A 16,383-nucleotide genomic window follows, 5' to 3' on the forward strand; every position below is an offset into this window, starting at 1 on the left:
GACATCCACCAGAGCTGCACATGAGGGCCATGTCAGCATCCGTGGCCCTACTGCAGCTAGGGTCTGTGCTGATGTCCAATGCTCCTGTTACCATCGTAGGCTGTAAAGACACTCGAGATTGAGGCCCTGTTGGTGTCTTAGGGCCACACTGCCGCTGGGGCAGTGGTGACATTCAGACCCAGCTGCTGCCAGGGACCATGTTGGGGTCCATGGTCCTACTGTAGCTGGGGTCTGTGCTGAAGTCCAGGTCCTGTATGACCACCAAAGGTCACATAGAGACCCAGGGTTGGGGCAGCAACCTGAAGCTTTGGTTGTGTCCGGTGGCCATGTGGACGCTAGAACCATCCCCACCTGAGTGGCCATTCTTTCCACCCAAAGCCTGGATGTCATCCAGGCCCAAGCTGCTGCTGAGGGCCATGTCTGGGTCCGTGGTCCAGCTTCAGCTGAGGTCTGTGTTGATGTCTGTGGCCTGTGTCAAATCAGAGGGCCATGCTGAGCTGGCCCTGCCCTTCGGTGGCCCTGGGAAAGCTGGCCTTGCCTCTCGCTGGACACTACAGCAAGAGAGCTGGCCCCGTACTTGAAAGAGAAGGCCCCCACCCCTCACTAGAGGTGAGGCTGAACTGACTCTGAGGGCATGCATGTAGGGGAGCTGACTCCACCCCCTCGCCCAAGGCAGGTGGCCCCAATGGCCCAGACTGACCAGCTTGATTACCATCCAGGCCCACAGCCGGGCTTTGGGTCTGCTCATCCTAGCATCCACCCCATCTAGGACCTGCTGGAGCGCATGAGAGGACTGGTCCTGTGGAATGATAACCACAGGATCTCCAAGACTCATGGGAGCCACAGGATATCCCAGAGGAATTCTGGTGAGGATCCAGTGAGGATGGTGTACCAGAAACCAGAGGCCTTGAAAGAGACCAGTAACTCATCGCAATGAACATTTGCCAGTAAAGCTGATGGGACAAAGGGGTGTACTGTGTGACACACCGAAGCCTCCAATGCCACCAGGACGAAGGAAGATGTGTTGGAGAGGCAGGAAAGAGGAGAAGCAAAGAGATTTTTGTTGTTGTTGTTGTTGTTTTTGTTTTTGTTTTGGGGGGTGGTTTTTTTTTTTTTTTTGCTTTTGTTTGCTGGCTTCTTACTTTGTTTTGTTTTCTTTTGTGGGGGGGGGTAAGGCAGGGGTGAGGGGAGGTTATGGGGGGACCGGGATATGACCAGAATTGGAGTGCATGGTGTGAAACTCCCAAAGTGTCAATAAAGGAGTTAAATTTTTTTTAATTAGATTTTGGATTTGGGGGAATGGGATGTTCAGCCTGGGTAATCGAAAGAGGATGGAATGGATTAGCTGTCATGAGATTTGGCTCTTGTAATTAATAAATGGTGATCAACCACATGGATTCTTGAGCCTCAGTTTTCCTAAAACAAAAACAACAGGGCCTGATGGCTCACACCCGCCATTCCAGGGTGCCGGAGGTCAAGATGGAAGTGAGTTCTGGACCATCCTGGGCAACTTAGTGAGATGCTGTCTCAAGATAAAAAATAGAAAGGGCCAGGCGTGGTGATAGCGCACGCCTTTAATCCCAGACCCTGGGAGGTAGAGGCAGGTGGATCTCTGTGAGTTCAAGGCCAGCCTGGTCTACACAGTGAATTCTAGGCCAGCCAGGGCTATATAGTGAGACCCTATGTCAACAAAGCAAAACAAAAGCAAAAATAAAAATATAAAAGGACTGGGGATGCGGCTTGGTGGTAGAATGTCTCTAGCAAATACAAGGGTCAGGGTTCAATCCTTAGAAGAACACCTGTGTGTGTGCACACATACGTACACACCACACACCACTCACACACACACACATACCACACACACACACCACTCACACACCACACACCACACACACACATACACACAGCCACACACACATACATAACATACATACACACACACACACACACACACACACACACACACACACACACGGCTTTAAAGTCCCACCCCTCTAGAATGTGCTTCTTGGGGAATACTCACTTATGTCCCCACTGTGTAATGATGAGCCCCTTTCATGGGGCAGGGGAAGCCCTGACTGTCATGTCTTCTCATCGCTGTGGCTAAACATACTTGTCACTGTCCACTTCAAGCCTCAGCTTTGCTTCCCACTCCTGACCTTAGGGGTTCACACTGGGACCCACACTCTCCCCCAACTACCTGAGTTTAGGAAACCATTTCTCTTCAGTGCCAAGAAAATGGGTGTGATTCCACATAGTCTCCAAATCTGCTTAGTAAGTGTACCCCCAAGGAGGTGATGAGCAGGAAAGAGACCTGCCTCTTCTACAGAGGACTTTCTTTAAAAGGAAGGGGGGAAAGTGGAGAGGTGGCTCAGAGGTTAAGGCACTTGGTGCTCTTGCAGAGGACCTGGGTTCATTTCCTGACATCCACATGTAGGCTCACTTCCGGTTCCAAGGATCTGACACCCTCTTCTGGCCTCTGTGGGGACTGCACACATGTGATGCACATGTGTGCATGCAAGGAAATACACAACTTTAAAAGGAGGAGGAGAAGAGGTTGCTGTTTTTGCTGGGTTTTAGCCCCTGAGAACCACCAGCTTGCACCATCTCTGGAAACTGGAGAGTTAAACTGCCCTTATGCTCCAGGCTGGGCAAGACTGCCAATGGATACAAACACGCACATAGAAATAATAGGTGGGCATAGGAACTAATGTCCAATTCACAATTCTTCCAGAAGTTCTGCAAGCAGGAAGCAGAGGAGAACACATCCAAAAGTCACCAGTACTTACTATAGGCAGGGCATCCCATTTGCGTGTAAACTGCCCCCACAGGTTCATGCATTTGAACCCTGGTTCTTAGCGGGGAAACACTGCTCTGGGAGGCCATGAAGCCTTTGGGACAGGAGGCCTAGCTGGCAGACGCAGACTCCCTGGGGAGCAGGGGGTGCACAGAGCTTTAGGGTTGCCAGCTAGCTGCATTTCTAGCTCACTCCCTCTGCTTCCAGCTACAGATGTGAGGGATCCCAACAGCTGGCTCTCTCAGCCATGAGCTCCACCACGCTAACCTGCCATGAGAGACCGCACCCTCTGGAATGGTGAGCCAAAGTCAGCCCTTCCTAGCCACATTGTTTCTGTTAGGTCTTCTGCCTCAGTGGCACGAAAAGCAGTGAGGCACAGCTCAGAACCCCAAAGGTTTAGAGTTCTTAAGATGACATCATGAGTGGAAAATTCTGTGCCATGAAACAAGGTTTAAACTATTGTGTGTAAAATTACCTGTGGGTTTTCTGTTTACACTTGGATCCCATCCCCCAAATGTCTCCTTATGTATTGGTGGATATTCCCAAATGTTTGGAAACATTTCTGGTCCCAAAGCATTTTGGCTGAGGGACACCAAATCTGGAATGGAGAGTGGCCAGGACTGAAGCAAACCATGGGCAGTGAGTTGGCAAAGACAATTCTAGGTAGAACCTTTTCATGCTGGGGGGATGCAACCCACCTTCTATTGCTTGCCCTAAACAATCCAGAGCCATTGGCAAGCAGGGCGATGCTCAACAGCCTCTGGAAAGTTGGGTTTCTCCCTGATTTGTAAGGTCAGCTCTAGACTCCTGAAGAAGTCTGGGCAGGCGTGTGTGTGTGTGTGTGTGTGTGTGTGTGTGTGTGTGTGTGTGTGTGTGTGAGGGGGAGTTTAAAACGGGGACTGCAAGGTGAACAATCTGCATAGGGAACACCATGCCTCAAAAAGAAATGCCTCAAAGTGTAAGATGGAGGTAGAAACCCTGGCACATGCTCGGGCTCTGGGACTGATTAATAGGCAAACGGACAAATGAGATCTGAGTAATGTAATTTACAGGACTGAGCGAGAGACATGTATAAAACATCCTACCCTATAAACAAAGAGGATAGCATTTGCCAAGAAGCCATGGGGCATTTGAAAAGTTAATCGCGCTTAAGCCACAAATAAACTGGCAGTGCACAGCAGCTGGTATAAATAATCCAGGACACATTCTTTGACCAGGACACAATAAAAGTAGATATTAATAATGAAAAATAAACACACAGGGCTTCCAACCACCGAACTTCTAAATAGCTGGAAACTTAAGAAAATGCCCTCTTAAGGACTGTCAGGCTAAAAGAGAACTTAAGAACATAATTACACATTATTTAGAAAAGAGTAAGGAAGAATAGGTTAAAATGAATGGATAAAGCCTGCATTATAGTTTCAGGAGAATTCATAGCCTTAATTATTCTATTACTGAGCCCAAAGCAACAAAATTAAGTGGACTAAACATTCTCTCTGAAGAACTGGGAGGGAAAAAAAAATTAAATGACCTCCAAAACAAACCGAGGAAAACGGGAGGCAGGACCAGGGAAGGGAATTAATGTTAGGAGATGGGAAGGACGTCGGCAACCCAAGCTGGTGCTCTCTCTTTCTCCCTCCTCCCACGTGTTTGTCGTTGTGTGTATAGGCACGTGCACATGTGTGTTTAGGGTGGGGTAGGAATCATAACAATAAGAAAAGGAGATGAAGTAGCTTCATTTGGGGCTAACCACAAATGCTGAGAATTAGGATACTTAAGCACAACAAATACAGGCAAGAGAGTTTTTTTAAAAATTATTATTTTAATGCAAGAGCACGATTCCTAATCATAAACTAATAAAATCCAAACCTTCCATAAGATTCAAATGATCAAAATGACTTCAAGAACACTTGAAATAGGAGGTGAAGAAGGGGAAGAGGAAGGAGGAAGGAGAGGAAGAGAATGGGGAGATATTGGGGAGGAAGAGGAGGGATAGGGATAAGGGAGGGGGAGGAGGAGAAGGAGACCTTTGGAAAAGTGCACATCCACTAAAAGGCACCAGGCCCAGATGGTTTTATGAGCTAAACTTGTTAAAGCTCTAAGGAAACAGCCAGCCACAAGTTATCCCAAGACTGAGAAACACGTGGCAGGTCTCTCAGCCTGTACACTCTGACCCTTTATACCCCAGAGACAAACCACAGCTCAGTCTGGTAATAAAATAAAACATGTTTTCTCTGAGCAGGTAGTGATGCCACTATCTTTGATATCATCGGGTCCCTATTAGCCCAGGCTGTTCCCCAGCTCTTTGAGGACAGAGGCTGTCCTGACCCCCACTCACTCCCTTCCCAGAAATCACTAGGCACATTCTATGAGCTGCATCCTGTCACCTAGCCCTGGCTCCCCTGGCTCCCCTGGCTTCCCTGGCTCCCAGCCCTGCCAGAAGCCAGCTAATGCCCAGGCATTCTGCCTTTAATCCAACCTCTTGTTCTTTCTTCAATTCTAGTTTGTCAGCTGTTGGCTACTTACTGCTCATGTCAAAACAATTACTGGGAAGAAAAACAAATTTTCCGTTCAACCGTTTCTCCCCACACAGCGGTTCTCTCCTGACCCTGTTGTGTTCCGTGTCTCTCTACTCCAGGCAGGCGTGTTCAGAAAGCCTACCAGTGAAAATGAGAACAGCTGAAGCCCAGGGGACCCTGGGCCCTTTCCCGTGAGCATCCCCACCCTCTGGACTCTTAGTTCACCAGCTCTGGCCACAGGATAAACAAAGCCCAAGTGGGGACTTCCAAGGCCTCCAGCCTCTGAGAGGGAAGTAAAATTGATCAAGGATTACTCAGCCATAAAGAGCATAGAACAGGGTGGGGATATGAGAAAAAGCATAAAACGCCAAACTCAGGGGTTTCTATGACTTAGAAAGGGGAGTGAAAAGCTCCAACTGGGTGGTAACTGAAGAAACTTCAAAAGTAAGTGCAAACACAGGCACCCACACATTGACTTCCCTCACGCCCCTGGCCCGTCAGACAGAGGGCTTGAGAGATGAATAGTGAGAAGGGGAGAGAGATGCTTAGATAAAAAGGAGAAGGGGGTTAGCGGGGGTGGGGGGGGGGTGTGGGGGGGGAGACGACGGCACAGGGAGAGAGGGATAGAAAAACATGGAGAGACTGGAATAACAAAGCCAGCAGCCTCTGCTTCTCGGAATTCACCCTCCCAGGAGCTCTGCATTCTCTTCTCAGCCCCAATTCCTGTTATAAAAAGTTCCTTCCCAAGCCCCAGCTTCCAGGTTTCTGTTGCCTAAGAAAACAAAAGAACAGAGGAGTAGCCCTGGACACCCTCACGCAGCTCCTTCCTTAGGCTCTGGCCTGACTTTTCATCTCTATGGAATGAGTGTAGTAATTTATCCCCTGTTCTGGTTAAGAAACCTGGGAGCTCTGGGGCTCATTATTCTGGAAATCTGCCTATCTACTCTTCTTCCTGTCTTCCCTCCCTTATATCCATCCATCCATCCATCCATCCATCCATCTATCCCTCCATCCATCCATCCATCCATCCATCCGTCCGTCCATTCATCCACTTACCTACCTAACCATCCATCTATCTATCCATCATTCATCTATCCATCCTTCCACCCATTCATCCACCCATTCATCCACTTAGCCATCCACCCACCCATCTATCCACTTATCTACCTAACCATCCATCTATCCATCCATCCATCCATCCATCCATCCATCCATCCATCCACTCATCATCCATCTATCCATCCACTCATCTATCCATCAGTCTACCCATATATACATCCATCTGTCCATCCATCCATCCACTCACCTCTACATTAAACACAGTGAGGCACTGTGGTGTTACCCTGGCTGTAATAGAACACTGTTTTTGAGAGTATTCTTTATATGTTCTTATGTGCGCTATGGATATCATGGGCAGAAGTGTCCAGCACACACGTGCGTGCACGCAAACACACACACACACACACACACTCACCTCACTTACTCATATACAGACTCACATACAGATTCATCTAGGACAATGATACAGACTCCTATGGAATTCATTTTGAGAACCACAGCTGTAGCAGCAGGAGAACACTAGAATGGGTTCTGTTGTCAGCATCTGATTGTAAGCGGGCATAGCTCTGCACTTTTCAGCCCCAGCATGCCCCAGCATGCCTTGCAGGTGCCTCTTCCAACTCAACTTCTTCAGAGAATTCAGTCTTCACCAGGCCATTCAGGGGAGTAGTTTTTACAAGAATAACATTTTGTTCCAGAAACGTCTGTCTGGCCAGTTGGTCCTTACTATCTGTTTTGGCTGTCTAGGATGTAGACTGTGCTCCCAGAGATAAAGTTCACAGTGCATTTTCTCCCGTGGCTGTGATTGGGGGAAAGCCTAGGACAACATGGTGGGATCAGCTTCTTCAGACTCCCTGGAGGCTTATCCACCAGGATCACAGGTTCTAAAGGAGTGCAGCCCCTTTCCAAGAGGGAACACCGCTCCCTCCTCACCTGATGGCAGCAGAGAGGTCTGATTTAGGTTGGGGAGCAGGCTTTCAGCTTGACCTCTTGCTAATCTGCAGTGTCAGAGAGTCCTGCCCCTGAGTGATGAAGGCAAGGCATCCACGGCTTCCTGGTTTAGGGCCAAGCGTGAGGGCGTGGCTTGGAGCCGCAGCAAATCTCTGCTCAGGGAGACATAGCTGTCTGCTGCATACTCTCCAGGCTCACTTCTCAGGCTCCTCCCAAATCCTGGACCTCTTCCCTGTACCCAGAACCCTTGGGTATGACCCTTGGGCTAAGAATGACCCCTAACTTAGCCCAATGCCTAAAGCTGGCAAATTCTAGTCCTAAACCTTGTTTTTCCAAACACCCTCCCCTACACCCAACCAAGGCAACAGCCTCGGTAAATAATAAGTGTCTCCATCTTTAAAACAAAACAAAACATCAACAACAAAAAACAAAGCAATACAAAAAAAAAAAAAAAAACCCAAAAAGCAAAAAACAAAAAACCAAAACAAAACGCCAGTTGAGGGCACACCCCAGGCCCAGAGGCTCAGGTAGGAGCTCCCTGGGTACCTTTGTTCTGTTGGATGCACCATCCATTGGCTGCAGGTGGCTTTTTAACAAACCTAATTTAAATACAAGCTTCAGGGCAGCATCCTAGACTAGAAAAAGTGCATCCGTGGAAAACTTACCAAGTCCAAATAAAGTCTGGCGTTTACTTGAGAGTAGCACGTGAGGCTCACTTCCTGGTTCTGACAAATGGACTCTGGGTGTGGTGTACAATCACAGGGAAACTGGACGGAGGATCTCCTGGGCAGCCTTAGACTGAAGCTCAATGGTAGGCGGCTTGCCTTAGCTTGCCTAGGCCCTGGGTCCTGTCCCCAGTGCTACCATCCTCTTCCCCAAAGATTAATTGGAAAAGAAAGGCTGGACAGGAACTTTGTGTGTTATTTTTTTTTCTACTTGTTTGTAAGCATAAAATTGTTCCAAAAAGATTTTTAAAGTTATTAAAGCGAGTTAAAATTCCAGTTTCTCAGGCACTGTAGACATATGAGGAGCACAAATGGCCAGCGGCCTCAGTATGGGGCACAAGACACAGATTGTGTTCATGGCCCCCACAAGCCCCTGCAGGGACGGACAGTGCTGCTCACTGCTGTCCCTCATCCTGTAAGTGACTCAGGCAGGACACTCGAAGAACGCCATTCCTGACTCCACGCTCCTCCCCTGTGCCTGATACAGTTTCTCTCTCCACAAACCAATACTTCCACAATGCATGCTACACCAGCCCACAGAGGGTCTTTGATGTTACCAGCAGTCACTGAAAGGCTCTCAGGAGCTCGGTTGTGGTCTGAATGGCTTTTCATTTAAAAAGCCTGACAGCAGGCAGCCCTAGTAAAGCCACTGAATCCATAGGGCTCCCCAACTCTGGTAACTTGAAAAGAGGCAATGTGGGCCAGCTCCCCGGCCCAGTAGTCACCATAAATATCACCCAACATTTAAAAAGAAGAATGTGTCCTGAGGACTCAGGTGCATATCTAGATCTCTCCTCCCCAGCTGGGAACCTGGCTGTCTTGGTTAATCGTGAGAGGAATGAACCAGCCCTACTCTGACAGACCCTGTGGAAGGCAGGAGGGCCCTTGGAATTAAAGCTGAGCTCCCCACCCCCACCCCCCGTGCAGCTTAGTGGGGTTAAGCTGTGGTTTCCCAACATTGTTTAGTGTTCCATGGTTTCCTCCAGGAGGGGCCAGAGGGATGTCACTGGTCTGTGGTCAGGAAACGTGACCTGGTTTTCTTCACTGCCCTTCACACACACATGCACACACACACTCACACTCACGTGCACTGTGTGAAACCTTGGCCACCACTAACAGAAAGCACAGAGCTAGTGCAGCCTGGCAGCTGCTCATGAAGTCAGTACTGCTCACCCATCGGCTCCTCCCTCCTTTCCACCTCCACATGCAACATGAAATTCAGTGTGTTCCTCTTCAGCTCACCTGGCTTGGTAGGCCCTGTCCCCACCTCCCTCCTGGCCAGCCCACCCCCCTTCTATTCTCAAGCCCACTCATGTGACTGGGGCTGTTCCTGCCTTAGGGACCTTTGACCCCGTTGTTCCTGGCCTTTGCTGGAACTCACTCTGTAGCCCAGGCTGGCCTTGAACTCACAGAGATCTGCCTGCCTCTGCCTTTCGAGTGCTGGGATTAAAGGCGTATGCCACCACCGCCTGGCTACCTTTCCTAAGTCTTGTCCCTAAATCTTGTCCTAAGTGTCCTTCTTCACTGAGGTCTTCTGATCCCCAGTCACTGTCACCTTGTCCCACTTTCATGCTTTGTTAGAGCGCGCAGGGATCACCTGGCCTGTTTCCTTTGTGCATGCTTGTCTGAGTGCCCTAGGATGTCTGTTCCCTGGGAGTGGGAAACAGTGGCATATGTGGTGATATAGGTGGTAGACAAGATGGACCAGTGGGTAAATGCACTTACTGGATAAGCCTGACAATCTAAGTACGATCCTTGGATGTCACAGTTGAAGATTAGAATCAACCTCTCAAAGTCCTTTGACTTCTGACCTCTGACATGGTGGTACACACACTGGCACTCACACTTTACACACACACACACACACACACACACACACACACACACACACACACACACACAAATAATAAAAAATTAAAGAGGTTAATTCACTACCACTGGCGACTTTCACAGAAACAAACGCAACACAGAAGGCACTGAGATCCAGGCCCTGTAGGGTCTCCATGACAAGAGGCTACAACCCCAGGAGCCCAAGGATTCGGTCCAGCTCTAAAGCAACCTCCAGTTCCTTCCTGTGTTTGTTTCTCTTGCCACAGTAAAATCCAACCTCTGCTAAGCTAAATGAGAAAAAGAGCCAGGAAAACAAGAACCACATACAAACGAACCAACCCAAAACCTTGTGATCCCCGACAGAGAGATAGAGTGGCCACTCCTTCGTTCTTTCCCTAAGAGACTTGGATTCGAATTCAAGGACAGAAGACAACAGCAGACATACACCAGACCCTGCTGTCCTTGGAATGGTACATGAGGATGGAGGGTTGATAGAGGGTTGATGGAGGACAGAGGGAGGATGGAGAATGGATGGGGGAAGAAGGAGAGAGGGTGGATGAAGGAAGGGAGGAAAGCAGGTGGAGTGAAGATGGCAGGAAGATGGAGAGTGGGGGAGGGATTGAGGATAGAGGTGGGGGGGTTGGGAGGGGACAGAGAATGGATGAAAGTGGGTGAAGGGACTGTGGTTGGATGATGGAGGGTAGAAGACGGAAGAGGGTGGAAAAGGGGAAGATGAGGAGGAGGAGGAGGAGGGAAGAGAAGATGATGGCACGGAGGGTGGGGGATGGGTAAAAGAAGAATGATGCAGGGGGATAGAGAATTGTTCTAGTTGGCTTTAATTGTCACCTTGACACAGCCTAGAGTCCTCTGAGAGGAGACCCTCAATGGAGGAACTGGCTTGACCAATTGGCATGTAGGCATGCTTGTCGGGGGTTATCTTGATTATGAATTGGTGCAGGAGAGCCCAGCCCACTGTGGGAGGCACCATCCCTAGGCAGCTGGTTCAGGGTTGTATAAGAAAGCCTGCAAATCATGAGCCAGTGAACAAGCCAGCAAACAGTGTTCCTCCAAAGTTTCTGTTTCAAGGTCTTCTTTGAGCTCCTGCTCCGACTTCCCTGGGTGATGGACTGTGACCTAAAGCTGAAACAAACCTTTTCCTCCCTTCAATTATTTTTGATAAGAGGTTTTATCACAGCAACAGGATGAGATTAGAACAAGGATGGGTGGTAAGGTGGGAGGTGGGGAGGGGATGTAAGGGAGGTGGGAGGAGGGAGGGTGGACAGCAGAGGGATGACTAATGTGTCTTCATGCTCCGTAGTGAACGGTATCAAAGTCATGAAGCTAGGTCAGGCTCTTTATCATGATCACCTCTGGGGTCCTAATCTATGAACGGTGAAATGGAGGCCCCCATGGGAGACGCAGCATGACAGAGACACCAGGAAACAAGTTACAATCCCACAAGTTAAAACTGCCACTGACAGTGCACACACTCAGTTTTTAAATACCACCATGGGGGGAAAAGCCTTACGTTTCCTCTCAGTTGGGATATACTCTTCAGTACATGATACAACTGGTGTGCCCCCACACTAAAATGGGTGTGAAACCCAAGAGTGGGTCTTAGAATCCAAGACAGATTCTCTCCGCCTGATAGTCTTCCCTGTCCTCACAGGTCATGGCCCAGGGACTCCTAAAAGACCAAGACCATGGCTGTGGGCAGTGCTGAATGGATGTTCTGACCCCAGTATAGTTTCCTATCTGCCACTGTTGTAAGCCCAGGAGTCTGTTGTGGGCCTCTCCTGTGCCCTGCAGGACATTTAGCAAGACCTCTGGACTCTTCCTAGAAGATGCCTGTGGGTCCCCCCGCACCCCCCTCCACCCCATGGTAGTCTTAGACACTGCCTAATGCCCCCTGGAAGGCAACGCCTCTCAGAGTTGAGAGCAGACAGGCTGGCAAGTACAAGGCACACTGAGAATGGACACAGTGGGAGTCCCTATGACATGTACTGATGCATCCGGGTCCCTTTCAGAACAGGGTGTGTCCACCAAACCTCCAAAGAGAGCCTGACCACTGAGCCCCTCTACCAGAGTAAAGGGTTGTGCAGTACTCTATAACCTTCCATTGGGAAATGCCATGCTAGGCCCCTGAGATGTGGGCAGCCATTGCCCAGGTCCCTTCTGACCCTCTTAACTATGTCCCCACCCCTTCCGAACCCTTTCGAGGCCCAGCACACTTGATGCTCTTGACATGCTTCTAGGTGAAGGAAGGTCTGTGAACCCCAGGCCTCTGCAGAGGTCCAAGCCAGCTGCACCCAGTGCTCCCTCATGGAGGACAGCCCCCATGGTGACAGCACAGGGCACTGATAAACCTGTGTGTGTGGTCTCTCAAGAGGCAACTGGTGACTTGTAAATTCGTGCAACAAGGCTCTGTGTGGAGACTTAGAGACATCCAGCCCTCCCCTCAGCACGCCATGGGAGGACAGCCTCAGTAGAGAGAAGAACACAGAACGCAGTAAGGCCACACACTGCGATGCAGACTGAGAAGTTGGGGGCTCCAAACAGTCAGGGAAGACTGCCTGCAGGAGGGAAACCCAGAGGAAAAGAGAAGCTGTTCTTCCTGGTAGCAAGCCCTGTAACCTTCTTCCTCGTGTCTAAGAACCAGACATCACCTATGACGTTTCTGGACAATTCTCATACCTAGTATATGAATGTACACCTCAAATGCAGCATCCAGCTACTGCTGCTGCTAAGCCACATCCTCATAAACAATCTTACTTCCTTTCCAGAACATTCTGTTCAAGAATTCCTCTGTAAAAACTCTACCTTCTTTTAGCTTCCACTCCTCAGTGCTGATGAGAGCCACGTGGAGCTGTTCTGTTCTGTACCGGGAAAGATCTCTGACCTCTGACCTCGCCCAGCCAACCTTCCTAAGCACTGCAGTAGTAAAGAGCCCAGCGCTATATAGCTAGTCTTGCCTGGACATGACCGCCATGTTGGGAAGCAGGCTTCAGGGATCTGGGCTGGACTATCTCCAGGTCTGGTCTGCAAGATTCCACACCAGGTTTCAGGACCCAGGACCCACAGTCTCAGCTTCCCTGTGACAGTGGGTATGTAGTCCCCCCCAGGAACCCCAGGCTGCTGAGTGGATCTTACCTGTTGGAGGCAGAGAGCTCCTGTGAGGGCCAGGGCTGGCTGAAATCCCAGGAGAACTGCTGGGCCGTTCCCAGGTGGTCTCTAGTCAAGGGGAAAAAAAAGAGATCCTTTGAGAATTCCATGGTGGTACCCAAGTGTCACAGAGCAGAGTGAGCCTTCCTTCCTTACCTCAGGCCCAGGAGAGCCTGCTTCCTGCCTATGCCCCCTACTCTTTAACCCCCATGCCTCTTGGCAGAACATGTCTTAGCCAAAGCCCTTCTCCACGGGTCGGACCTGAGGAGGTGGCTTCCAGCTAGAATCTTCTACCTTACCCTCTGTAGTAGTTTGAAACCGAAATGGCTCCACAGGCTCATAGGGACTGGCACTATTGGGAGGTGTGGCTTTGTTGGAGTAGGTGTGGCCTTGTTGGAGTGGGTGTGGCTTTTTTGGAAAAAGTGTGTCACTAGGGTGCTGAGGGCTGTGGGAGTATACAGCAGGTGACAACTAGTGCTTGACAAGTCGACCCACCAGACGTATAAATTCCCTGATGGGGAGCCCTACCTGGCAAAGCCGTGGGGTCAGTGGCTGTGGAAACCGGTTGTTTTCTGTCTGTAACTTTCTCGGGTGCCACTGTTATGCCTCCCCATAAGAACAGCTGTGGGGTGCTTTCTACAGCCCTTTGGTAGTGTGTTTTACATCTCTGGGCACACATTTAGCTGTGGATTTCTGTTTAAGCTGTATAATTCTGATGTATAGAAATAATACCAGAATGTTCTTCTTCACCGACACAGGAAAGTAACAGTATTCTCAGTCTCAAAGACAGCCTTTTAAACATTTTGAAAAAAACCTTAGAACTAGTCCAAAACAGACTAAGCTTCCCCTACAGAACATACGCAAAGACCAATTCCCAGGTGTCGTTTATTGCTAAAGCAAGGCCAGGCTGTCTACATCAAGACATAGTCCTTGCAGTAGCTCCCTTTCTGCATGCACCCTGACTGCTCAAGGTTCAGCCAGTTGTTTAACTGTCTGGGACCCCTCACCAACTCAGAGCTATGTGCACGGGTCAATGTGACATTACTAGCCTAAGAGAAACTACGTGACCTATCCTGTGTTTTGAGAACGGGTAGGGCCCTGAAAAATGTTAACTTATAATTGTCCAGAGTTTGGCTGAGAGAGAGCAGTAGCAGCAGTGTGGAGAGAGATGGCTGTGTAGAGCTGTGTGAGAGCTGCTGCAGAATGTAAGTGAAGTGTGCGTGCGTGCGTGCGTGTGTGTGTGTGTGTGTGTGTGTGTGTGTGTGTGTGTGTGTAGTGAGAGATGATGAAGAAGAAGCATGAGACAGAAGTGTGAGGGGATGAACGGGTGAAAGACTGAGTGAGGAAAGAGTGCGTGAATAATGTAGAAGATGTGTAGCCACGTGAAAAGATGTATGTAAGTCAAGACAGGTAGCTGGACGTAGCAGTGTGGAGATATGTAGCAAGACAGAGACAGAAAGAAATCAGAGACCATTTTAAAGATGAAGTAAAAGAGAAAGTTAACATCAGAAAGCATGTGTGTTTCCTTATGTCATCAGTCATAGATAGATGAAAACTGATTCCTGATTACTCCTCATATAAAAACGTTTCCTATCCCTCGCTACTCTGAGGCACTCCTTTTATTACCCTGAGCTGACTGTGGGAGCTGGTCTCTCACAGTCCATGTTACTAGGGGATGGGCTTTGAGGTCTCAAATGCTCAAGCTAGGTCTAGTGTGACATTCTCTTCCTGCTGTCTGTGGGTCAAGCTATAGATCTCTCAGCTCCTTCTCCAGCACCATGTCTGCCTTCACACCACTTGCCAAGACAATAATGGACTAAACCTCTGAAACTGTAAGCCACCCCAATTAAATGGTTTCCTTTATAAGAGTTGTCACGGTCATGGTGTCTCTTCATGGCAATAAAACTCTAAGACACAGCCCCACTCCCCAAGTTACTTCTCTCTACTTCTGCTCCAGGGCTCCCTTCTCTAGTCCCAGAATTCCCAGCTACATATAGGGCATTTCTTCTCAAAGTCTATGGTAACCTCAAACCCCAAAGCACAGAGCAAAGAACCTTGGTCTGTAGAAAGATGGTCCTTGGCCGAGAAGTGAACCCTAGGTACCTTCAGACTCTACCGTTCTGTCCTTTGTTAGGGGGTTTGTTTATAGAGTCGTGTAGCCAGGGTAACTTGTGATTCTCCTACCTCAGCCTCCCAAATGCAGGTGACAGTCATGTGCCCCCATGCCCATCCCATTCTACGTCTTGGTTGAAACACAATTTTGGAAGTCTCCCTGGCCACCTGTCCTGAGACTCAGCTACACAAGCTGATCAGCAGTTAACCAACACTGCAGCTCTATTCCTGTCCCCAGAACTTAGGGCTGTGAGCGGACTTCCTATAACATTACCTAGTGGTAAAAGTGGTAACGACTTCCTTTAGTCCGGTATGGTGGCTCACGTCTGTAATCCTAGCACTAGGGAAGCCGAGGCAAGAGAATCAAAAATTTAAAGCCAGGGCTTGGCAAGATGGCTTAGCAGGTAAAGGCGCTTGCTGCCAAGCCTGGTGACCTGACTTTGATCCCTGGAACCCACAAGGTAGATGGAAAGAACACACACACACACAGTAATAAAATACATTTTTAAAACTTGGGCCACAGAGTGAATTCAAGGCAATCCTGGACAGTTTAGTGAGACTGTATCTGGAGACAATGAAATAAAACCCTTTCTCACTATATGCATTTTGAGAATGCAAGGGAATGCTAGGAAGAAGCAAGCATTACCCATAATTCACCCTTAGAGGTTGGCATTCCCCAGATTTTGGTACCCACGTCCATTTATTTACTGCACATAGTTTTTTTTTTTTTTGTTGTTATCTGGGGAGACCTTTTGGTAGTTTTTTTGAGGGTCTTGTCTAGCCTAGCCTCAGACTTGTAGTGAGTGGTCTTCCTGTCTCAGTCCCCAGAGTGGGGGAACACTGATGTATGCCACCACTAACGGCTGCTGACTGTGCGCCTGTCTTTGAAAGAGAACGTAATCTCCCGCACTCTCTCCATGTGACTCCCCTTTCAGATCACTCTGGTGGGGTTGGACAGTCCAGGGCTCATGACAGTGCCACGTGAAGGGGTCTCCACTCCAGCTCTGCCACTGGTGACCAGCATAATTTGAACCAACTCCTCAGCGCTCAGGGCTTCAGTTTCCCCTTCCGCAAAGTGAATTTTTACAGCAGCGACAGTATCAGCACTCAAGGGAGGCACTGGTACACTGCCATGCTTCGGTCATAAGATTATGTTTAAAATTAAACAAAATATGGATGGATATAACCTAATCCAATAAAAACTCCATCACTGGAAAGTTCATTGTTT

General features: G+C 49.0%; 1 protein-coding gene across 6 annotated transcripts in view; it reads right to left on the minus strand.

Moving 5' to 3' along the window:
* Positions 1 to 16,383, minus strand: part of Gas7 (growth arrest specific 7) — a 233,017-nt gene that overhangs the window by 45,230 nt on the left and 171,404 nt on the right. For all 6 annotated transcript variants that reach the window (XM_052756809.1, XM_052756815.1, XM_052756810.1 and 3 more), the window contains exon 3: positions 13,032 to 13,112. In XM_052756809.1, coding sequence (XP_052612769.1) covers positions 13,032 to 13,112 — 81 coding nt within the window. The remainder of the gene's footprint in view (positions 1 to 13,031; positions 13,113 to 16,383) is intronic.

The sequence above is a fragment of the Peromyscus californicus genome, unplaced genomic scaffold (assembly GCF_007827085.1).
Source record: "Peromyscus californicus insignis strain IS unplaced genomic scaffold, ASM782708v3 Scaffold_3__1_contigs__length_106647218, whole genome shotgun sequence".
NCBI classification, from domain to species: domain Eukaryota; kingdom Metazoa; phylum Chordata; class Mammalia; order Rodentia; family Cricetidae; genus Peromyscus; species Peromyscus californicus.